A 23,229-nucleotide genomic window follows, 5' to 3' on the forward strand; every position below is an offset into this window, starting at 1 on the left:
CCTTCGATTCTTCGGTAATCCGAACTTTCTTGATCTGGTTTTGAGAGTTGGATGCACCGATTTGAAGGTTGATGTCTTCTTCTTCTTCTTCTACATTTTGCTTCTTGTTTTCTGCAACTTTGGTGTTCGATGAATTGCCTCTCTCTTCTCTCTCTCTAACGGTCATCTTGCTAATCTCCTTAGTAAAAATTAAACCCAAATCATAAAAATTGAACCCTCCCACTTTTATATAGACGACTTTGTTTTTTAAAATGTTGGATTTGTTTTCAAATTTTGATTTTACTTCTTAAAAGGTCGGCTTTTTAATACGCATAATTTTCAATTTTCTAGAAATGGTAGCAGTTAGCAATAATTATATAAATTTTGAGACTAATTTAGAAGTGAAATGAATGTTAATAAATTTAATTTTTAAAAATAAAAAATAAAATAAATAGTTACAAAACGAGATCATAAACATATAAGTTGGAAGGTCTAGTTTTAATATTTGTATAAATTTGAGTGCTTAATTTTTACTATTGAAAACTTGATGATATAATTGTAATAGTCACTATATTTTATGGGTGATTTTTGTAATTTACCCATAAAAATTAAAGTTAATTAATCTTATTTTCTCAACCTAGCAATTAAATCTGAAAAATTTTAATAGGTAGCAGTTATGGAAATTTGCAAATCTAGCAGTAATTTTCTAAAATTGCAAATATAGCAAAAAAAAAATTAAGTCTGATTTTTTATTTTTTATTATTCCAATTTTATCCTTGATTGTATATCAATAAATATATGTGATATACTTTATATTTAGCATTCAACTGATATGTTCGATATGTTTTATTTTTTGTATATCGGTTAACTTATATATATATATTTTTTAAAAAAATACTTAAAAAAAAAAAACTCTCAAACACAAAGGGACAAATGATGACAAAGATCAAGGTTAATTACATCCAGAAACCAATTAGGAAAACAATAGTTCCAAGTAGTGGCAGATTCAAGAATTTCATATAAGGGGCACAATGTAATAAAAAAGGGTAAAAAATGTTTTTTTTTATTTTTTTTTATTTTTAAATATTCATAGTTTCGTGGATTAACTAATTTAATACATATTACAACTGTACTCAAGGAGTTTTCAACCCAACATGAGTTTTCAATTTCTCTTTTTCTTCCAATTAGAAAATCCTTCACTATCAAAACATTCACCTCCTGATTTTTTACTTAAATAAAATGCAACATCCTTTAAAATGCAATGGTATGATACGTAGATTCGAAGATGAACGAAAATAATCATCTTATAACTTTAACTTTGAAATTGATTAAAATAAATATATATTGAGTAATGTAAATCTGAAAAATGATTTAATAATAATAATAATAATAATACATTTTCAATAAAATGTTGATAAAACTTGAGAGTGAACATTTAGAGAAAAAAAAAATCTACGATTAAATGAATTTGCTTTTGATTTTCTCTTCGTTTAAATTTTTGTTAAAGTGACAGCGAGAAAATTTAAGTTAAGGGTTTTGACAAATATCAATTTGTAACCTTGAAACTTTAAGATTGTATCAATTTAACCCTAGACTTTAAGACTATATCAATTTAAACCCTGAAGTTTCATAAATATATTAATTTAATTATACCTTAAACTTTCATAAGTATATTAATTTAAATCTTGATTTTCATAAATATATCCAAATAAAATATAATAGATGGTTTAAATTGATATAATTATTAATTAAAATTTAAGTTAATACAATTCTCAATGTTGATGATTCAAATTGATAAAATTCTAAATAAGGATATAAATTGATATTAATGTTTTTTTTTTTCTTTTGGAAAAACCTAAATTCCTTTTTTGGATCAAGGCAGCTACTAGTATGCTACAGACGCAATAAGCATCAGCACTGGAATTCGAAAAATTCAATTTTTAAAAATGTTAAAGAAAAGGCTTGAACCTAGATTAGCCTATCATCATAGGCCTTTTACCATTACATTACCTTCAAATTTTGTTAAAAATAATGGTTTTCTATATATATATATATATTTAAACAATGCTTAAAATTTATATTAAAAATGCAAAAACCAATAAGTCGAGGGGGGCACGTGCCTCCCGACCCCTATGTGGATCTGTCGGTGGTTCCAAACCTCCCTATATCTTCTGAATTGGAAGAGAAAAAAAAAAAACTATAATGAGACTTAAACTCAACTGTATAACGAGCTATAAGGTGAGCAACCTAGTTCCTCATGCGAGGACATAAAGAGAAAGAGACATTTTCTAACCTTCTCGCCAACACAAGAACCTCATCATGTGCGTTCTTCAACTTGGTCAAATCAGACAAGCTGTTGTTGATCAACCTAATCACCTCCTATGAGTCAGATTTAACCAAAATGGCATTGAGGAGGGTGATAATGAAAAAAGAAAGATGGGTCAGACCTTTAATAATTGCTTGAACCTCTAATAGCTTGATCGACCATTCCTGAGAGATCTTTTGAAACTCGACACAGATAGGATCGCCAAAGGACTTATGGACCACCCATTCAACATCGTCGCATAACTTCATAGTATTCCAAAAGGCATCAACATTTATTTTCCACGTTCCCCTGGGATGAACTACGAAAACAGTACAAGCTCGTTTCTCGATCTAGTTGACCTACAAAGGAACGAAAGGTAAATCAAACAGCTCATCAATATACAAATTTAACCTTATGTGGATGTGCTCCAAAGATGCATCCATCCCATTAATGTTGATAGTATTTTATAGAAAGTATATGCAACATTACTTGTTAATTATCGTGGTTTTAACTACGTCACCGTAGAAGTTGTTGTTTTTTGTTTCTTTTTGTTATAGAGTTGTTTTCATTTGATTTTAATTGTCTGATTTAGGTGTTGGCGTTAATTTTCTTATGTTTTCAAAGAATATTTTTATCTTATTTCGATGATATAACTTAATTGCATAAATTACGTTAACTAATATGACAAATATAAAGTATATCAATTAATTTATTGTATTTTTAAAAAATTTTTACATGATTTTGATAATATGTGAGTTTACATTTGATTACTAAGATGAACATTGTTCAACTGACATAGTATTTGCACTACCATAATTTTAAATACATCATGATTTTGATAGATGTTTGATTCCCCCATCCCATATATTTAATCTAATTCCTTTGTTTAAAAAAAATTGTTTTGGTATGTTAATTGTAAAATGTATATATTTCATATTTCGTTTGAATGGAGGAACCTCAATTATGTAAACCCAATCATGATGGAAACTTGATTTCACGTAATTCACCTTCTTTGGTTTGTCTAAACTTGACCATGAGAATTTAGTATGATTAATGATATATTTAGTGTATTAGTTGTTAATTATACGATTGGTTGATCTACCACATAATACTCTGGTCAGGAGGCTAGTGGGATTACGACACAAACGACAACTTTACTTCAATGAAAAATCCTTAAACCTTAAATCTCCGTCACTTTGACTTATTGATTACGATAGAAAGTCTTTTATTCTTTGCTAAGTTTCTTGTATTTCTAAAAAAATTGCAGAAACCCTAAGTTATTTAAATTCGATAATTTGTAAGATTTCCATATATTATTTCTTGAATAAAATCCCTGCAACAAGATTTCCTTCCAAATTGAGAGGCCAATAGTGGGGCCCCGAAAACAATCCGATGCTAATTTCGTAAATACGGAGACTCATATTTACTATGGTGCGCTCTCCCGCAGCAGATCACGCACTTTTCGAATTTCCTTTTTCAAGCATTTAATTTTTAGAAACTGCATGGAATTACAAAGAGAGACTCCAGAAGATACACACAACACCATCTTAAAGAAACGTTTATATGCGCCACGTAAACCAAACAATGACGTGTACCAATCATATTTAGCCTTATAGATTAATTACCATGTACACGACCGCATACGATTCCTCGTAATCTTGATCTCCGTTTCGTTGCTACCTTGGTGACAAAGTATCAGAGAAAAAGAGTAAGAACGGTTCATCGCATTGCCGAAACAACTTTCAAATCTCTCTCTTTTTTTGTTTCTTCGTTATGATTTGTATCTCCGTTTTTTTTTTTTTTCCCATTTGATTCTTTAAACTTTTTCTCGTAGTTTCAGAAATTTCGTAGGCAATGGTGTTTTCTTAGCCACGAATTCGTTCTTCTGTTTCTACTTCCCGTTTCAATGGCGGTTCTGCGCTTTGAGGTACAGGGTACTGGGAGGAAGAGGAAGCGGAGAACTGAAAGAAGGCTTAGCGTTGATGAAAAAGTAGAGGTAATGTAACTACATTTTAGCAGTTTATGGTGTTTTTAAGTCTTGGGATTTGAAATTAAGGGTACGGCTTCTGAGGCTTGTTTATCTTCTTTGCTGTAATCAACGCATTCTCTTTTTTCTATTTGTTTATTTATTTCGAGGTTCATTGGAGAAGTTCTGACTCCTGAGGATGATAATTATGTTTTTTTTTTTGGGCTGTTATGTGTAGCATTTTTTTTTTTTTTTTTTTTTTCCGGAAAGAGATTGGGGATTTCTTTTTGTTATGAATTTGTTACATTATGAATGTGATACATGGCAGGTGAGGAGTTTGGAAGATGGTTTTCTGGGTTCTTGGCATAGTGGGACTGTTATTGCGTGTGATAGTGGAGTTCGTCACGTTAAGTACGATCATCTTCTTCGGAATGATGGTTCTGATTTCCTTGTTGATGCTATTTCCGTTTCTGCTGGTTTAGACGATGTTAATTTCTTGAGTGGGAATACGGATGTTCGAGGAATTATAAGGCCAATACCACCTACGGTTGATTTTGGAAAGTGGGGTTTGCCTTATGGATTGTGTGTTGATGTGAATTACCAGGATGCGTGGTGGGAAGGTGTTATTTTTGATCACGAAGATGGTTCTGAAGAGAGAAAAGTTTTCTTTCCAGATTTGGGAGATGAGTTGACTGTTGGAATTGAAACAATTCGTATTACTCAGGATTGGGATGAGGCTACTGGGGATTGGCAGAGGCGTGGGACCTGGATGTTTCTCGAGTTTATTGACCAATGTGAGCAAGAATCCTATCTTCCTGTTTCTTTGAAGCAAATATGGTATGAAGTACGGGTGAAAGAAGATTTCATGAAGATTAGAGAGTGGACTTCTCCCATGAACGATTTGTGGAAGGAATTGGTGATGGAGGTTATTGACGAAAATTTAGATGTTACTCTAAAGGAAATGCTTCGGGTTTTAGAAAGTTCCTCCAGTGTAGGATGTGAATTAGGTAAAACTAATAATTGCATGGACAAGAATCCTTCAATCAATTTTGTTGACTTTGATGCAGTTGCAATTACAGGGGAATCTGAAAAAAGTGATATGATGATCAGGAATGATTTCAATCAGGAAAATGCATTTGATGCCCTTGGTTTGGTAATGGAAGAAGTGCACACACATGATAGGAGTGATTTGAATCAGGAAAATGCTTTTGATGACCTTGGTTTGGTAATGGAAGAAGTGCATACACATGATAGGTGTGATTTCAATCAGGAAAATGCATTTGATGCCCTTGATTTGGTAATGGAAGAAGTGCACACACATGATGGGAATGATTTCAATCAGGAAAATGCATTTGATTCCCTTGGTTTGGTAATGGAAGAAGTGCACACACATGATGGTTTGGATGCAGAGTTGCTGGATTCTGGTCCAAATTCTGTTAATATTCATCTAGTTCAAGGAAAACCTCTACTGGATGATGATACCAAAATGAAATCTTCGAATGATCTAGATTTTTCCTGCCTTGATGAAGCATTGTCTATGCTGCCCAGAGGATCATCATCTAAAACTTCTGATGCTGAGGGATTTTCTGGAGCTAGTGGTTCCATTAGCCGTCAGCAAGTTCCAATTATTGAGCATAAAAATGTAAAAAAACAGCTGCAATGTTCGGGGCGTAGAAGCTCTGTTAAGTGGGAATTTCTTAGTGCTACAATTCCTCTTGATGCTGCATCATGCCCTGATGCTGTTATAGAATATTCACGTTTGGGTAAAGAAAAGCCTTCACAAGCTTTGCTCGAAAATGTAAAGAAGCATCTTTTATATCTTGGCTGGAAAATTGAGTGCAGGAATGATAGGCCTATTTTTAGATATACCTCTCCCAATGGAAAGTGTTTCTGTTCTCTTCTCCAGGTGTGCAAGCTCTTGCAAGAACCCTCCACTGAGATCCCTCCATCTATTTCCAGAAATGGAATGAGAAACATGCATGGCTCAGGTCATGTAATACTCTCATCTAGTGTTGCACAGAGAGAAAGGAGTTCAAGTCCCAACAATTGCTTTCAGACTACTTTTGATGGTTCTGGCGTCGCTTTAGGACAACCTGAACTTTTGCATAAAGCTGTCATGGACTACTATAACTTGAGTAAGTTTGGAAGAAATGGAATGAAGGGCGTGGTTAAAATGCAATCAGAAGCAAGGAGGCATTTGTTATCTTTGGGATGGCGTTTGCTTGTCAACCCAAAATGTAAAGGAGACAGGCAAAGATGGCACTACACTTCACCTCTAGGAAGAACTTGTACGTCACTTGCAACAGCCTGCAAAATCTGTTTAGATGAAGAGGGTGTCGATAATAGTACAGACTCTCCTGGTAGAACAATGGAAAATATATTTTTAATACAGAAGGCCGAGGGCCAGATAGTGAATAATAAATTTTACTCTGCACCAAGTAATATGGATGAACAGGAATGCTCGATGCCTTCAGATTCTATCAGAACATTTTTTGGAAAGTCTCCTGGAATATCTCCAACCAAAGATCTCATGGAATTTAGTCATGATAAATTTCAAAGGACTAAAAAACTCAGGAGCACGACTAATTTATTTGATACTTCATCTCACTTACTTCAAAGCCAACATAATTTAGATGGTATAGTGTATGAATCTGGCGTCCAGACTGTATGCAAAAAGTATGCGAGGCCCATAAGGAGTTCTGGAGCAGTTAAGCAAAAACTGAACAGAGGAAATGTATCTGCAGGTGTCAATAAATTTTCAGAAGACATGGAACGTAGGAGGTCAATGCGTGTGTCACGCTCAAGCAAAAGAGTGCATGAGGTGGTCACTCCAAGTCCTTCGCACCACAACCCTAGAACAGTACTCTCTTGGTTGATAGACAACAATATGGTGTTGCCAAGGGCAAAGGTTTATTACTGTAGAGGGAAGAGTCGTCAACCATTGGCTGAAGGAAGGATATCTCGTGACGGAATCAAATGCTGCTGCTGTCAGAAGGTATTTACTCTCAATGGTTTTGAAATCCATGCTGGTGGTACTTCATCTCGGTCGGCTGCAAATATACTGTTGGAAGATGGAAAATCTTTGTTAGAGTGCCAGATACTTTGCAATAAAAAAATCAGGAACTTTAAAAGCGAAGCTTCTACTTGTGGTAAAGGTGATTATTCTAAAGGTGAGAATGACTATATCTGTTCAATTTGTCACTTTGGAGGCACATTAATTTTATGTGATCACTGTCCATCATCATTCCACCAAAGTTGCCTTGGTTTAAAGGTAGATATACCTCTTCTTAGCTTCTTGGTTCAATATATTAGGAATTTGCGATTAGTTGACTGTTGACTATTTTAGGATGTTCCAGAAGGTGATTGGTTTTGTCCATCATGTTGTTGCGGCATTTGTGGCCAGAACAAATTGAGTGAACACGCCAATATTGTTGATGACCCTTTCCTCACTTGTTATCAGTGTGAACGTAAATGTAGGTACTTCATCTACAAGGTTCTTCATAACATAAGATCATGCATATTTTTTGCATTGTCTGTTAATGCGTGGGTAATTCTTTTTGTACAGATCATGTCCAATGCCTAAGGGGGACCAAAAAGTTTGGAAGCTGTTCTAAACCTCATTGGTTTTGTAACAAACATTGTAAAGAGGTAGGTCTTACCCATTCTTTATTTGTTTGAAAGAAAATCTTTAACAGCTCCTACTTCTCATTTAAGTATCGATTTTCCTTTGGCCTCGTCGCATGATGGAAAGAGCTTGCAACTGCATCAAGGCAGATTGTATTCTAATATGTGCAAATAAACTTATTTCTTACCAAATTATATATTCAGTTATTATTATTATTATTACTACTACTACTATTATTTTATAATTTTAATTTAAATTTTGGGCCAGATATTGTCTTAGGTCATCTCCTAAAAACACATGGTCAAAATGAGGGAAAGAGCCATTTGATAGTGATACTAAACAACCGATTAACGAAATGTAGGGTGAAGTAAAGTAAGATTAAATCGACACTCCAATTTTCTAACTAAAGTGTATATTCTATTGACTCTAATTATGGTTATTAGAGGAATGAGGTTCTGAGAAGTAACAATGGCTGGCTGCTTTCAATAAAATTATGGGAACTAAGGTGATTTGAGTTTATGGAATTTACTGTTTTTCCTACACTTTACCTTCATAATTTGACTTCATCAAGAATCGGTAGGCAATTATTTCTGTAAGTGTAAATAAAATTATGCAAATTATATAGTAAATATTCTCAGTCTTTCTTTTCTTGATCCAGATATACTGGGGTCTTCAAAAGCTATTGGGAAAATCAATTCCAGTGGGTGGTGACAATCTAACCTGGTCACTACTGAAGGCCACAACTTCTTATGCTGATTATTTCAATCCTCCTGACCTTGAGACCTTAATAGAAAATCAGAGCAAGCTCAATGTTGCTCTCTCTGTGATGCATGAATGTTTCGAACCTGTTAGGGAACATCACACAGGGAGAGACATTGTAGATGATGTCATTTTTAGCAGAAGGTGAGAAGTATTTTTAGTTAGTAGATTTATTTTGCAGTCGTTTTTGCTTCCTTCTTAATGTATCAGCTGCTTGTACTCTGAAATTGGCAACCTCCTTTTGGTCTTATTTATTTTTTCTTCTTAAAGAATATACAAGAAAATGTAGATAGGATATCTGTGCTGGATCTATATGATCTTTAAATTTGAGAAGCTTGAAATTGGAATGAGAATTTTCAGGATGAAGACTAGTATTGGTGTTGAGAAGAGTACAGGAAAATTGTGTGGAAATAGATGGTTTCATGATCACAGCTACGAGTACCTTGCCATGTCCAGCTGATTTTGTTGTTTATGACCTGGCAGGTCAGAGCTTAAGCGATTGAACTTTCAAGGTTTCTATACAGTGCTTTTAGAAAGAAATGATGAATTAGTAAGTGTCGCTGCTATAAGGTAAGCATTACATATCTCAGTTTGTAATGGAACCTAGCATTTAAACATTCGTTTGCAATGCCTTTCACTTTTTATCATCCCTATTGCTGTTTTGATGTGGAGTTACTACTCTAGGGTCTATGGAGAGAAGGTGGCAGAAGTACCACTTGTTGGCACTCGTTTTCAGTATCGCCAACTTGGCATGTGTCGCATTTTGATGAATGAGCTTGAAGAGGTAGTTGCACTCTTACATCCATATGGTTTCCTTCATTTCCTCTCTTTTTTTGTTTAACCTTTTTTCTTCTAGCAACTTCCACTTTTTCCAAATGTCCTGAGGATGGCTTTGACTTTGTTGTAGTCTGCCTGATAATTACTGCCATTTTTTTTAATCATTTGTAGAAGCATGACATCGCAAAGTTGGTGTTTATGCACTTCTTGTGCTCGGAAATTATGATATTTCTCATGTATTTGACATGTATTTTCAGAGGCTGAGAGGACTGGGAGTTCAGAGGCTGGTCTTGCCAGCTGTTTCTAGCGTGCTCAATGCATGGACTACTTCATTTGGATTTTCAAAGATGACTGATTCTGAGAGATCAGAGTTTCTTAACTATACTTTCCTGGATTTCCAGGAAACTGTAATGTGCCAGAAATTCTTGCTGAAGAATACAGTTGTGCCTAGCTCATTAACAGGTAATTTGTCACGGGCTTATTTCAAGTGAAGTGCATGTACAAACCATACTTGATTGTAACGTGAGATCTCTGTCACACTAATTGGCAGGGAAGTCTGAACTTCATGATTATGCCAAGAAAAACAGCAATAGTTCTGATAATATTTGTGGATCCAGTGGGATAACCGAACTTCATCCAACAGCACATGCTGAGGAGAGCAGTATCTTGCAAGGACAACAGGAGTATGTCTTCTTCCCCTCTCAATCTAATATTACAAAAATGGAAATGGAATTTAAACTGGATCAACCATTGGTTATTGTTTGTTGCAAAGAAGGGCTCTATCTCCAATATAAGGGCAATCATGTGGAACAATTATGTAATTTGATGTGATTGGTTGAGGATTGTGTTTGATAAATAGAAACGGCCGTAGAGAGACGTCATTTAAGGCATGCTTCAGAGTGATTTTGAAATAGTTTAAATCCTTTGTCATGTTCAAAATCTAATCATACAAAATCAATTTAATGTTTGATTTTACAAACGCGATTTCATATAATCAAAAATTGATTTAAAATCAATTTAACATATGTTTTTGAAGTGATTTTGAAAATGATAATGATCATGTTAACCATTTCAAATTTCCTTCCAGAAATGCCCTTAATTATATGGCTATATATCTTGAGAGAACCAACCACACGGTAATTATTTTTACTTTATAGTTTCTGGGTTTCTGTTGAATTTGCTTGAGCAACTTTTTCTGCTTCAATCATGAAAACATCTTTCGGACTAGTTTCTTCAAATCTGCTTACTATATAACCCTAGTCTGCATTTATTTCTACAGACCCTTTGCAGCTAACAACAGTGATAACAGCCCCAGTTCAGAGGTTAACATGGTAATTTCGTCATTCTACTTTTAACCAACCCACCGTTCCCCGCTTGTTCCATACACCTCTGTAGCCTGTAGGGAAAACATGTTATTGACTGTTCTTCCGGTTCCTAGGGGAAGCCGGAGAACCATCTTCAAAACAATACGACAATCCACATTGACCAATTTCCCACTTGCTCAGCCGGAGGCTACAAACATTTTGAGGATCTCCAAGAGAATGCTCATGATTATTTGAAGTATTACAGGCGGAGAAGTAAGTTGATCAGTTGTTAATCAAGACTCAATTGTGCTTTCAAGCTCGACAATTGCTTTGAACAATGATAATCGCCCACGTGCATAAGCTGTTTTCTAGAATTAGTTTGTAGCTTTGAATTTTTGCGCTAGGACTTTAGGGCTTAGTTTGTGTTCTCTTGTACAGAATAATTGCAGGAGAGAATCAGTAAGCTCATTTTGGATAGTTAAGTTTTCTAGAAATGGGGTGTTGTAAATATTGACATGGATTATCAGTTTTAACTTGATGGGGGCTGATATATAAATGATGTAAACCATGTGGAGAAACAGCTATTTTGCAAGGGAACATTTAGAATGAAATTTACTTTATATAAATAATTTGTAATGAAGTTTTAATTGAATTGGTAGCTCTTGCAAGTCAAAAATTCGGTTTTTGAAGAACAAGTTTTCTTATACGGTTTTCAATTGAAAATTTCATGAATGGCAATGAAAATTGTGTTAAAAATTCATTTTGAATAAGATATTAAATAATTTGATGTGATTTGATATAGATTTTATGAAAATAAATGAAACAATCACAAAAATCTATGGAGACTAATAATCACATTTTTCTACAGAAATACTATTTGGTTGTCTCTAATTAACTATAATTAACACTATTTCAACGTTTTTACTATTTTACATTCATCATTTTTTTTATTATTTGTTACAATATTTACTATTTCCTTTTCAAACTAAAATAGTTTAGACCGAAAAAACATACTTAATTTAAACTAAAATGATGTACACCCTAAATACAAACTATTATAATTTAACTGAGATTAAAATAACCAACTCCTGACGTCTTAAGTATCAATGTATGTTTGAAGTTAAATTATTGATGAAAGAAGTTAGAAAAATAATTTTTAAAACATCATTACAAATAATTATCACCATAAAAAATAAACATATTCCAACCGTAATTAATTTGCTCTTGAAATCGAACTAAACAAAATATTTATTATAACTACCGTATAATGTTTATAAATTGTGAAGTGAAGGAACCAAACTTTTGTTACCTAGTCAATGTCTGAATTTTATATTAATTAAACTATGTTCATATTAGTGATATTAGTGATTTTGTAGCTTGTACAACCTAAAAACTGATGGTAATCCATCTCGGATATGCTTGATTCTATTTTGAAATTTTTGCAATCACTCCATACAATTAAAATGTACATCTAAACATGCTTAAAAGGAAAAATAATACATAATCCAAAGATTCTAACATAGATATATATCCATAGAAAGTTTTCATGGAAGGTCTCAAAATAATACTCTACGTGAAGACCTTCACACTCTACTTCTCTCCCGTATGGTTTGTACATTGAAGGCATACAATTTGGAGGACATGATTTATCATCAAACTGGACAAGCTACTACTATCCTATACTAGCTAAGGATTTTTACTCCTGGTGTACCGACCTCAATTCTCGGAATGGTATCAATTATCTTTGGCAGGACGATGTCGTTTACATTGTTTGCCTCATCTCCATAAGCTGAAGCATGAACTCCAAGTGCAGCTCTACCTGAAGGATCAAGATTTTTAGACCAAGCAGCATCCCATTCAACAGCCTTTGCAGTGCTGCAAGCAATGCTTGGTCCTCCTGGGACAGTAAGACGAGCTGAGTTCTGCAAAGCCATAGAAAGTGCAAAATAAGGCAAATGAAATTCACTGAGAAGTATATCAAGACTATTGTTGATGAATGTAAATTACCTGGGGGAAAAACCTCTCAAATATAGTTCTATAGTAGTAGGCTTCCTTTGATGTTGGAGTATTTTGGGGGAAGATGTGTTCAGCATTCATCATCATTTTATCAGTCACCTGAAACCATGAATCGAGCATTCATAATCAAGCATATCAACATATAACTTCCAAAAGATTAGATTTCAAAACCCTGAATGCGCTCGAAGGCAGACAGGGTTATCGAATTACATGTTGAGCAGCATGGACTTTAAGGCCATCGATCCAACCATATCCAACACCATCACTGAATTGTTCCTTTTGCCTGTACAAAACATGCTGCAAACAGGAACAAAATGTTAAGTTTTTATCGAAGTTATAGTTTTTGTATACTATTAGAACTAGAAGGGTTTTTCTTTCAAAAACCTTAGGGAGATAAGGTTGTTGCTCATCATCAAAAGCTCTCCTGAGAACCCATTTCTCGATTCGACCTTGATCACGTTTGATCTGAAATTAGAAGATTAGAATGAGAAACAAGAAAAGTCTATTAAGTTGGGGAAAAAGTTCATTTCTCTACCATTTTCCATTCTGGATCAATGGACATTGCAATATTGATAAATTCCTTATCTAGAAATGGAACTCGAACTTCCAAGCCCCAGGCTGAAGTTGCCTTGTTTGCTCTTAAGCAATCATACATGTGAAGTGCCTTTATCTGCAAGTAGGAAACAAAAGTTTATGATACGAATGCAATTTTTCTTATTCCAAACCTAATAAAAATCAAGTAATGCTCTTCATAAAACCATGTACTTTGCGACAACTTTCACGATGAAACTCCTCCTTATTAGGAGCCTTATGGAAGTACAAGTATCCACCAAAAATCTCATCAGCACCTTCACCAGAAATCACCATTTTTACTCCTAGTGACTTAATCTTTCGTGCCATAAGAAACATTGGTGTGCTTGCTCTGATTGTAGTTACATCATATGTTTCTATATGGTAGATAACATCTTCAATGGCATCAATCCCGTCCTATTATAAAAGAACATGTTAAAATTAAGTGGGGGATGTATATTTGTTTGTTGAGTTCTAGATATGACGTACCTGAACTGTGAAATGGAACTCATGGTGGACAGTTCCTAAGAAATCTGCAACTTCTCTCGCAGCCTTCAAATCTGGTGAACCCTAAACATCAGAGGATAAATCTTATTGGCTAAAAGAAACAAGAGGTGTTCAAAAAATTCGATGACCCAAAAAATCTGATCAACCCAACACAAACCATTTGAGTTGAGTTATCAACTCATTTGAGTTGGGTTCAAATAAATGAAAATTTATGGCTTGGGTTGATTCATAGGTTTATCTAAAAGAACTCAAACCAACCTGAACCAACTTAGACTTATTATTAATTTAGATAACTATGTTGATTTTACTTGTGATACAATAGTTTTTACATTTATAAATTTTTATTTTATTTAATGAGAGAACCAACCACCTATTTCATTTGACGTTCTGGGGCGGGGGTTGCCACCTAATTCGACCTACTTTTGGATTTAGAATTTGAATTGATGTCCTTTCATTGAGTCCTCCTAAATTGCATTGGTTTAGAATGAATGATGAGAACCAACCTAAAAACGCATCAGATCAAGGAATCCTTGATTTGAATTTCCAGTTCTTTCTTATTTACTACGACGATGAAGGATCAAAGGCGATGAAGAATCAAATTATCACTATATTTATTCCTTTTTCTATTTCTTTTTCCAAGTACGGGATAGGCAAAGCACGAAGGGGTGGGCATATGAGTGGTTGGATGGGTTTGATTCACACTCCATATTCTCAGAAATATTTACCATCCGAAAAGAGGGAAAAAAACAAAGTCTTTATTTAAAGAAATGCCTTGAGAAAGGTTTCTTCTATAAAATAGAAATTGAAATTGAGTTATTAACCTTAATTCAATATATGAAAATAATTAAATACATATTAAAAAAAAATTACTTATTTTTAGAACAAACATTTAAATAAATGACCCGATTATCCCAACCCAACCCACATTGGGTTGAATTTGGTTCATTATTTAATAAGAGTTATTTAAGTTGAAGAAAGTTACAACTAGAACAATTGAGTTGGATCTAAAAAGTGTTTTAACCCGGCCCAACTCAACCCATGAACACTCGTATGAGAAATTGTTCCTGGTATATATACAATCAATAATTGTAAGAACAACAAGAGTAAGAAAAAGAAACCAACCTCAAGACCAACACAAAAAGAATGGAGTTGTGTGCCCCAATGCTTGGCAGCTCTTGTGCCAGCTAAGTGACGAGATGTGATAGAGGCAACCAGTGATGAATCTAGGCCACCAGATAGCAAAACTCCAAAAGGGACATCAGTCATCATCCTTTTAATCACAGCCTGCATAAGTTAGCATGTAAGCTCGTTATCTAAATACAATTTTAGAAGACGTTAAACTCAATAAAATGCCTTCAAATCTTATCATACATTCTCCAATGCAGCCCTCAGAATAAGTGGATCATATGGGGTTGATGGAATATCCTCAGAAAACCAAGTTGGATTATACCATCTCTTGAATCTAGCTTCCTTGCTAGAGTACAAGTGACCCGGAGGAAAGATTTCGAAATGTTCACAATCATCATTCAGCCCTTTGAGCTCCGAAGATATCCAAACTGAGCCTGACATAATCAAAATTAAAATATTTAGAGAACGTTTGTGGAGCTTTGGATTAAAAGACATGAATGGGCAAATGAGATTCAATATTATTTCATTTACCATCGAGTCCCCAACCAATGTAAAGGGAAGTAATCCCAATTGCATCACGAGCAACAATAAAACTATTGTCACGTGTGTCCAATAGCACGAAAGAGAACATTCCATCCATCATGTTCACAAAATTCTCTCCATATTCTTCATACTACATAGACACCAACAATAAAATATCATAATCTCATCCTTCCTGAACTACATCAAATGAATAAATCATGGAAATATCATATCATTTCAAGAGAAGTTATTCTCGTAATCATATCTATTAATACCAAATGTGAGATAACATCACAGTCACTTCCAGTTCGAAATTTATGGTTCATCAATTTCTTCCTCAGCTCCTCATGGTTGTATATCTCTCCGTTGACCTGTTTTCAGGCAAAAACTTTTGCACATCAGCACAATAAGATAGACTTTGTATTCATTTGCCTACTTTTCCTCTCATTAGAAGAAACAAAACACACCCATGAAACTAAATTATTTAGGGGAAAAAAAATCTTTCTAGTCCTTAGATTTTGGGTCTAATTTCTATTTGTTCTCTAGGTTTCATAATATTACACCTATAGCCAATAAGTAGTTTTAATATAGTCCCTAAATTTCAAAATGTTGGTTTTATTTCAATTTGGTCCCTAGATTTCAAATTTTACATTTTTTAACATCGTTTTTTTTTTTACTAAATAATCATTTCTCATCTTTATTGTTGATGTACCTTAAGAAATTTAAAATAATTAAATGAATTGTAATTAATTAAGTTTCATTATTTTTCATTACTTTAAAAATTAAATTTAAAATTAAATTTCATGATTATTTTAAATTAATTAATAGACATTGACGTCAATGATTTAAATTGAGTATTTAATGAAAAATCGAGATTAAAAATGTAAAATATTGAGACCTAGAGACCAAATATAAACAAAACTCAAATAGGATAAAATTGTAATATTTTAAAACTTAAACACTAAATGTATAACATTTTAAAATGTGAGACCAAATCCGACTTGAATTTTATATATACTAATAATATATATACAACTTTGTTTAAAATTTGACTATTCTGTATTTAATTAATTTGTGATTTTTTAATATTTTTCTTTTAAAATTGTTATGATATTTGTCTTTATTTAAAGTTTCTAATAAATATTGTAGATATTTGATATTTAGTATTTAAATTTTATGAGATTTTAATTATTAATCATGTATTATATATAAATTTACATATTTTTAATTAAAAAGAAAAAAACAAGTTATAACCCTACCACCCGACCCAATCTAATCCAAAATTTAAGGGTTGGATTAGGTTTGAGACTTTATTTGGGTCACTTGGGTTGTCAACCCGATCAATCCGGTCCTGAAAACATCTTCAACCTCATCCAACCCGATCCATGTAAATCTTTAGAAAAAGGTTCGAGAGTGTACCGTGACGACAATGGACTCGTCTTCATTAAAGAGAGGTTGATCACCAGATGCAGGATCGATAATGGCTAAACGTTGATGGGCTAAATAGCAATCACCTTGCTGGTAAAGCCCACTCCAGTCTGGGCCACGGTGTCTCAATCTGTTAAACCAACCACAAAAAGTAGTTAATATCAATTCTATTGCATGCTAATTAATGAATTTTTTGTTTTATTTTTTCTTTTCTATCTTCAAATTATCCAGTGACGTTGCTCTAGATACAATTACAACAAAAATGTATTAAAAATAACCCCAACATCAAAATAAACAACCTAAAAGACTCATATATGAAGAGAAATGAATCTTCAACAAATCAATTATATTTCATTAGTTGATTTCTACCTCCTAAAAAGTTAAAAGGGTGTTATTATCAAACTCAAATCAAACATATATGAGATGTAAATTAAGTAATGAGACCAGAGAAAGAATGTACAAGCAAGGTTATTAACTCGTGAAACGAAATTTTAGTGTATGGTTTCAATAAAAACGAGAGAGATAAAAGGTCTTTGAAAAAAAAATTTTGTCCCCAAGTATAAGGTCTAATTTTTTTTTTTTTTGTTAGGTTTCAAAATGTTATGCATTTAGTCCTCAAACTTTAAATTTGATTTCAATTTAGTCCTTAAGTTTTAAAATGTTGCAATTTTATAGTTCACATTTGAATTTTGTGTGAATTGACCTCTAAATTTTAGGATTTTACATTTGATATTCACTTTTAAGTCAATGTCTTAATTTATATTATTTATGAAGTAAAATTTTAAATTTAATTTTAAAATGATGAAAAATAGATAAACAATAATTAATGTTAAATTTATTAAAACACATACAGTTGAAGAGCGGAACAGAGTATTTAGTGAAAAATTAAGTTTAAAAATTATTTTAAAATCTGAGATGAAATTCAAACGAAACTCAAATGTAAAAGTAAAGCTATATAATTTTGAAACAAAATAATAAAATCTAAAATAATAGAAATTAAACCGCAAAACTAGGGGTAAAAAAGTATTTTTGTTTTTATAAAAAAGTCACTTAATTACACGTGTATGCATTAAAGAAAATGGTCTTTTAACTTTTAAGGATTTTTAATTATATTTTGATCTTTTTCAATTTAGTTCCATCATCTCTTCTTCTATTTCCTCTTCTTCAAAATCCTCTGCACCTTCCTTCCTTAATTTTTCTCTACAACCCTGATAGAAAGAACTATTTTACATTTACAGATTCTCAAATCGAAAACAATGATTCGCACGATTCAAAAACTTAACTCAACTAGTATATATATATATGTTGATGGCCAAGAGTTCCGTGGTTGAAATCTCTCAAACCATTTCACAAAAGGAAAAAAAACATTATAAAAGAAAATGAAATGCAGGAAGAAGAAGAAAATTTAAGAAACACTTGCCGACGAGAGAGTTCAAGAACACGAACACGTTTTGCCTGAGAATCGTCGGAGCAACCAAGAACAGCAAGAATTCCACACATTTTGAGAGTAAAGAGAGAGAAGAAAAAATAGCTGAGATTAAGACGTAAATCGTTGTTGAAAATGTTCAGAAAATCCGCTGTTAAGGCCACGTATTTATAATGAGACGATCCGGGAAGACGTCGTCGTTTTGGTTATTATCCAGTCCGTATCCTACGTGTAGCTCCGGGACCACGGCTACAGTTGAGGTACTCTGTTCTAACACCACGTGTCTAGATTTGGTTCGCCTTTGGCAGGTCGGTTTCCATTTTGGGTTTATCCGTTTGGAAAAAAGTTGGAAGTGTTGAGTCAGCATCAGCACCGCTAGGGTTAGAATGGTCAGAGAAAATAGACAAAAGAAAAATAAAAATAAAAATATATATGTTCCATAATTCCATTCCATGAGAAAAACGAGTCATAAAATTAAGGTGGAAAAGAAAAAAGTCAAATTTGATTGGGAGTGAAATTGCCAGAAAGGGGTAATTTGAGTTTGAAAATAATGGAGTTCATGAAGTTCATGAGAGTTCCCTTTTATCTCATTAGAGATAATCTTCTTATGTGGACGTCCTTTTTTATCTCTAATTTTTCTCTCTACTTTCTTTCCTTTTTTAATTTCATCTCCAATTTTTCTCTCTAGTTTCATTCCTTTTTCAATTTTGTGTGATTAATAAATTGTTAAGGCTTCGGTGGATAATTATCTTCTTTTTTTTTAATTTTTTTTAAATTAAGTCTATACACACTACGTTCACCCCCATATTTCTTTTTTACAATCTACTTTTCATCAATGTTTAAAAATCAGAGTCAAATTTTGATAACTAAAAGAGTAATTTTTCAAAAGTTGTTTTTGTTTTTTAAATTTGGCTAAGAATTCAACTATTATACTTTAATAAATATGCAAATTATAGTAAGAAATGTAGACAAAATATGCTTAATTTTTAGAAATAAAAAATAAAAAATCAAATGGTTATCAAACGGGGCCTAGAAAAATGGTTGTTTTCAAATATAGAAAAATGAGTCAACTTACACTATTATATACCTATCATTATCTATCACAAATATTGATAGATGTCTAGCAGTATCTACCATTATCTGTTAATGATAAACAATGACATTTTGTTATATTTAAAAATATTTTCAACAATTTTTTCATTTAAGATAAGATTTAAAAAATATTTATGAAAAATCGTAGTTTTGAAAGTATTTATAAAAGTATTGTAGATGTGGTGATGTGATTTGTTTTACTAACACTCTACCAAATTGGTTTTTTTTTTATAATGGAACACTCGACTAATTTGTTTTTTTTTCCCTCTATTTTTGGTTTTTTTAAAAAAAAAATTGTTCTCTTTGCACAATGGTTTACGTGTGTTGTCGATTGTAATGGTGGAAGTTCCCAATTTTGTTACAAAGTTCTTAGTTTTTTTATATTTTTTTTTAAGGCTAAATTATAAAAAATGTCCATGAGCTTTGCATTTTGTGTCAAAATGTTTTTGAAATTTCAAAAGTTTAAAAAATACCCTTGAATTTTCAAGATGAATTCAAAAATACCATTGTCATTAGTTTTGAATGGAAACAGTTAAAGTCTTGTTTCAAAAATACCCATGAACTTTCAAAAGTTTTAAAAATACTTTTAAACTCTTTAAAAAAGAAAGTTAAAAAATATCATTTCTGTTATATGAATAGATACGGTTAATACCCTCCTACCCTGCTCCTCTATTTTCCATCTTTTTCTTCCCTCACTTCTTCAATACACTTGTATTCCCCTTTCTGTTAACTATTTCATACTTGTTTATCTAAAATAAATAAATAAATAAAATTGCACATTTTAATTAAGGTGTATGAACTATAATAAGAAGAACAATAATAAATAAAGTACCAAATAATTTCAAGACTTGCATATTTTAACAAAATTGTACGATAATAGTTGTGTGTGTTAATAGCCAAATACTTTTATATTTGACTATTTATTATTTTGGTATATTTTAATAGGAGATTTGATTTTGGAATTTTGTGAAATATTGTGAGATTTTGTATTTTAACTTAAAATTTTGGTTTTTATTTTGGTTGTTGAGAAAATTGGTGTAAACTAGGAATTGGAAAGTTAAAAGTAATATGAGAGTATCAATATTAGGTATCTATATAATTTATTTTAAAATTGGTTCTTTTCGAACTTAAACAACTTCAAACAAATTGATCATCATATTAATGGTAGAAACATTTTTTTAAAGTTTTTATTTTAATTTTTGAAGTTATTTTTTCACAAGAAATTAACAGTTTATATTCAAAAACTAATGGTGGAGGTATTTTTTTTTTAACTTTTATTAAGTCAAGAGTATTTTTAAAATTTTTGAAGGTTTGAAGGTTTGAAACTTCTGTAATATGCATGGTCCTGTATATTTTATGACAACTTATCATCATCAAACTCTAGAAATTGTGTCCCTAGTCATATTAAACTTCATCTCGATCCTCTAGTTTTATTAGTAGGTGGGATGACATCGAGTAGCATTTGACAAATATTCAACCAATTATTATGCATTACTCAGGTAATAGGATCGTCGTCAACAGGTACCCAAACAATACTTATGTGTCCCGTAACGTGATAGTGCACTCTCCAGTAGGCACATGAAACGTCCTCCATCTCTCAATCAATCCAGCGATGACATGCCAATCTATCTGAATAAATTCCAATATGGCCACTCCATAAAATCCTGATGTACGAATAGGGGTGATCATTGAAACCTCTAAAATCGAATCAAATATTAAATCAAACCAGAACCGATTCGAAATCGAATTAATGTGGTTCGGTTCAATTTAATATATTTTCAAACCAAATTATTGTGGTTCGGTTCTTCAAATTCTAAAATTGATTTGAAACTGAACGGAACCGTTATTTTAATAAATATATTAAGAAACAATATATATATATATATTTATTTGCATGTATATAATTTAGAAAATATGAAAAATCATAAAAATTAAAACAAAAAAAATATGTATGCGGTTCGGTTCAGTTTTTGTTTGATTCGATTCCATAAAAACACTTTTAAAATTTGCGGTTTGGTTTGGTTTGAATCCCAAATCGAACCGAACCGAATCGTGAGCATTCCTATGTACGAAAGTAGTGGTAGTATTCTACGGTGGAGTAGGATAGTGTACGAAGCAGTGGTAGTATTCTACGGTGGAGTAGGATAGTGTGATAAACAACCGCCTCTAGACTTCTACCGTACATCTCGCTTGTAGTACGATCTTGCCATACAATTGATGATCGAGGAATAGATTGATGGTATAAAACATCAATCGGTTCTGGATTTAAAGCCATGATATAAAATAAAAAAATTATTTAGTTCACGAGTAAAACATACAAATAAATTAGAACTTAAATAATAAATTATAATAAAAATATTGATTACATAATAAAAATATTAATTGCAAGATAAAAAAAATTAACAATAAAAATTCCTAACTCTCTGGTACCTGTCTTTGTAATGAATGACACTTCTTTCGATTGTGACCTAGTTGATTACAAAATTCACATCCTTGGTTTTGTCCCGTCAATCTCATTATGGTATCATGAACTCTTTGATCTATCAAGTTTCCTCAACAACGATGGGTTAACATGTAATACAAGCATATTAGGATGTGTGATCGCATAATCTTCATGCGGTATAAGTTGGAATTGAGGAGTAGCATACAACGTATGTTGACAATTTATAGTAATCCTCAATAAATTCTTTATAGTTTATGTTAAATCGTGAACAAACCATCATGAAATGCCAAATGCTTACTATTGTTACATGAACAATACCAGTCAGACCTATTAGACTCAATATTTGAACATTTCATCATTTAGCATTAAGGTTGTGACGTCCGATTTTCATAGAAACACACATTCGTATTGATCATATGGTTGTACTTCATATTTATTGGATCTTTGCAGCCCATTTTAATTTTTTTTTTTCGTGTTGCGTATCTAAATATTTACTCACTTAGTATTACAAATACATTTGAAATGAATTGTTGATTATTTTTTTTTATTATTATTATCAGGTGTATTTATCTTAACACTCCAAAGCAACTCTTATTTCTTATCTTCTTTTTTCAGAATAGTTTACACATTTGTAAAATGTTATTTGAGCGAGAAAATTTATCGACAACATTCCTCCTTTGAGGACTCTATTGATGCACTCTGATGGACCAATGTTGTTAGAAAAACTCATGCAACTCTGATTGAATAGACATCTAGCGTGATAAACATGATTCTTATGAAGATGGTACAATTTTTTTATGTCAGTATAACTATGCTTATTTTAGCAAGAATTTTTCAATTGTTTGAATAATAAATTAAAGGTGTTAATTTAAATTCGAGTTTGAATTCAATAAAACTCAAAATTTTACACTTTGAAATTTACACTAAAAAAGGAAAGAATGTTGAAAAAACATGGATTTAAATCTATCTTAATTTAAAAGTTAAAACTTTAATTTAAAACCAAAACATAGTGGTTTATGCCAAAATCAACAAAAAAAAAAAAAAGGAAGAATAAAAATAAAAAAACATAGTGGTGTTGATTGATTTAGCATGCCACTTTGTGTTATTTTGGAGGGAGGAAAAAAGAATCAAAATGAGAGAGAATTTGATAAAATTAAAAATGGGCCAAAAATGGTCGAGACTTCAACTTTGATCTAACTCAGTCGAAGGATGGTCGAGACTTCAATTCTCTGTCATAATTTAGTTGAATAAGTTTATTTATTTTTTATTAATTGATCGACTTGTCAAATCTTTACCTTCTATATATCTCTGCCGCATTACCACATTTTTCTAAATATTTTCAAAATCACTATATTTTTCTACTTATTTTTTCAAAATACAAT

At 32.1% G+C, this 23,229-nt stretch overlaps 2 protein-coding genes across 5 annotated transcripts; one reads left to right on the forward strand and one right to left on the reverse strand.

Moving 5' to 3' along the window:
- Nucleotides 1-4,041: 4,041 nt before the first annotated feature.
- On the forward strand, nucleotides 4,042-11,344 carry LOC120087720 (PHD finger transcription factor). Of its 3 annotated transcripts, none has more exons than XM_039044596.2 (11): nucleotides 4,042-4,280; nucleotides 4,579-7,521; nucleotides 7,597-7,723; nucleotides 7,816-7,898; nucleotides 8,534-8,778; nucleotides 9,118-9,204; nucleotides 9,319-9,418; nucleotides 9,669-9,873; nucleotides 9,962-10,094; nucleotides 10,691-10,742; nucleotides 10,917-11,114. In XM_039044596.2, the coding sequence occupies exons 1-11, from the start codon at nucleotides 4,191-4,193 to the stop codon at nucleotides 10,968-10,970; spliced, it is 4,119 nt and encodes a 1,372-aa protein (XP_038900524.1). In that variant the 5' UTR covers nucleotides 4,042-4,190; the 3' UTR covers nucleotides 10,971-11,114. The 3 variants fall into 3 exon arrangements, with proteins under 3 accessions (XP_038900524.1, XP_038900525.1, XP_038900523.1); XM_039044595.2 differs by having other exon boundaries at nucleotides 4,043-4,280; nucleotides 10,850-11,344; XM_039044597.2 differs by lacking the exons at nucleotides 10,691-10,742; nucleotides 10,917-11,114 and adding an exon at nucleotides 10,499-10,684.
- Nucleotides 11,345-12,109: 765 nt separating this feature from the next.
- LOC120089431 (asparagine synthetase [glutamine-hydrolyzing] 1-like) lies at nucleotides 12,110-18,550 on the reverse strand. Of its 2 annotated transcripts, none has more exons than XM_039046892.2 (13): nucleotides 18,307-18,550; nucleotides 16,878-17,016; nucleotides 15,734-15,829; nucleotides 15,468-15,609; nucleotides 15,180-15,370; nucleotides 14,931-15,092; nucleotides 13,791-13,871; nucleotides 13,497-13,718; nucleotides 13,267-13,401; nucleotides 13,116-13,196; nucleotides 12,942-13,028; nucleotides 12,723-12,830; nucleotides 12,110-12,637 (listed from the first exon to the last, which is right to left on the reverse strand). In XM_039046892.2, exons 1-13 carry the CDS (start codon nucleotides 18,384-18,386, stop codon nucleotides 12,398-12,400), a joined length of 1,764 nt encoding a protein of 587 aa, XP_038902820.1. In that variant the 5' UTR covers nucleotides 18,387-18,550; the 3' UTR covers nucleotides 12,110-12,397. The 2 variants fall into 2 exon arrangements, with proteins under 2 accessions (XP_038902820.1, XP_038902821.1); XM_039046893.2 differs by having other exon boundaries at nucleotides 18,333-18,447.
- Between the last annotated feature and the right edge of the window lie 4,679 nt (nucleotides 18,551-23,229).

This window comes from Benincasa hispida, chromosome 10, assembly GCF_027475165.1.
Source record: "Benincasa hispida cultivar pf3 chromosome 10, pf3_genome.v1.1, whole genome shotgun sequence".
Classification (NCBI taxonomy): domain Eukaryota; kingdom Viridiplantae; phylum Streptophyta; class Magnoliopsida; order Cucurbitales; family Cucurbitaceae; genus Benincasa; species Benincasa hispida.

Coding starts and splice junctions, on each gene's coding strand:
- LOC120087720 (XM_039044595.2), top strand. CDS start 4,191: ATGGCGGTTCTGCGCTTTGAGGTACAGGGTACTGGGAGGAAGAGGAAG. Junction 7,899..8,533: donor GTAACAAACATTGTAAAGAG/GTAGGTCTTACC, acceptor TTCTTGATCCAG/ATATACTGGGGTCTTCAAAA. Junction 8,779..9,117: donor GATGTCATTTTTAGCAGAAG/GTGAGAAGTATT, acceptor ATGACCTGGCAG/GTCAGAGCTTAAGCGATTGA.
- LOC120089431 (XM_039046892.2), bottom strand. CDS start 18,386: ATGTGTGGAATTCTTGCTGTTCTTGGTTGCTCCGACGATTCTCAGGCA. Junction 15,610..15,733: donor GTGATGTTATCTCACATTTG/GTATTAATAGAT, acceptor GTGTCTATGTAG/TATGAAGAATATGGAGAGAA. Junction 13,719..13,790: donor AGTTCCATTTCACAGTTCAG/GTACGTCATATC, acceptor CTTTTATAATAG/GACGGGATTGATGCCATTGA.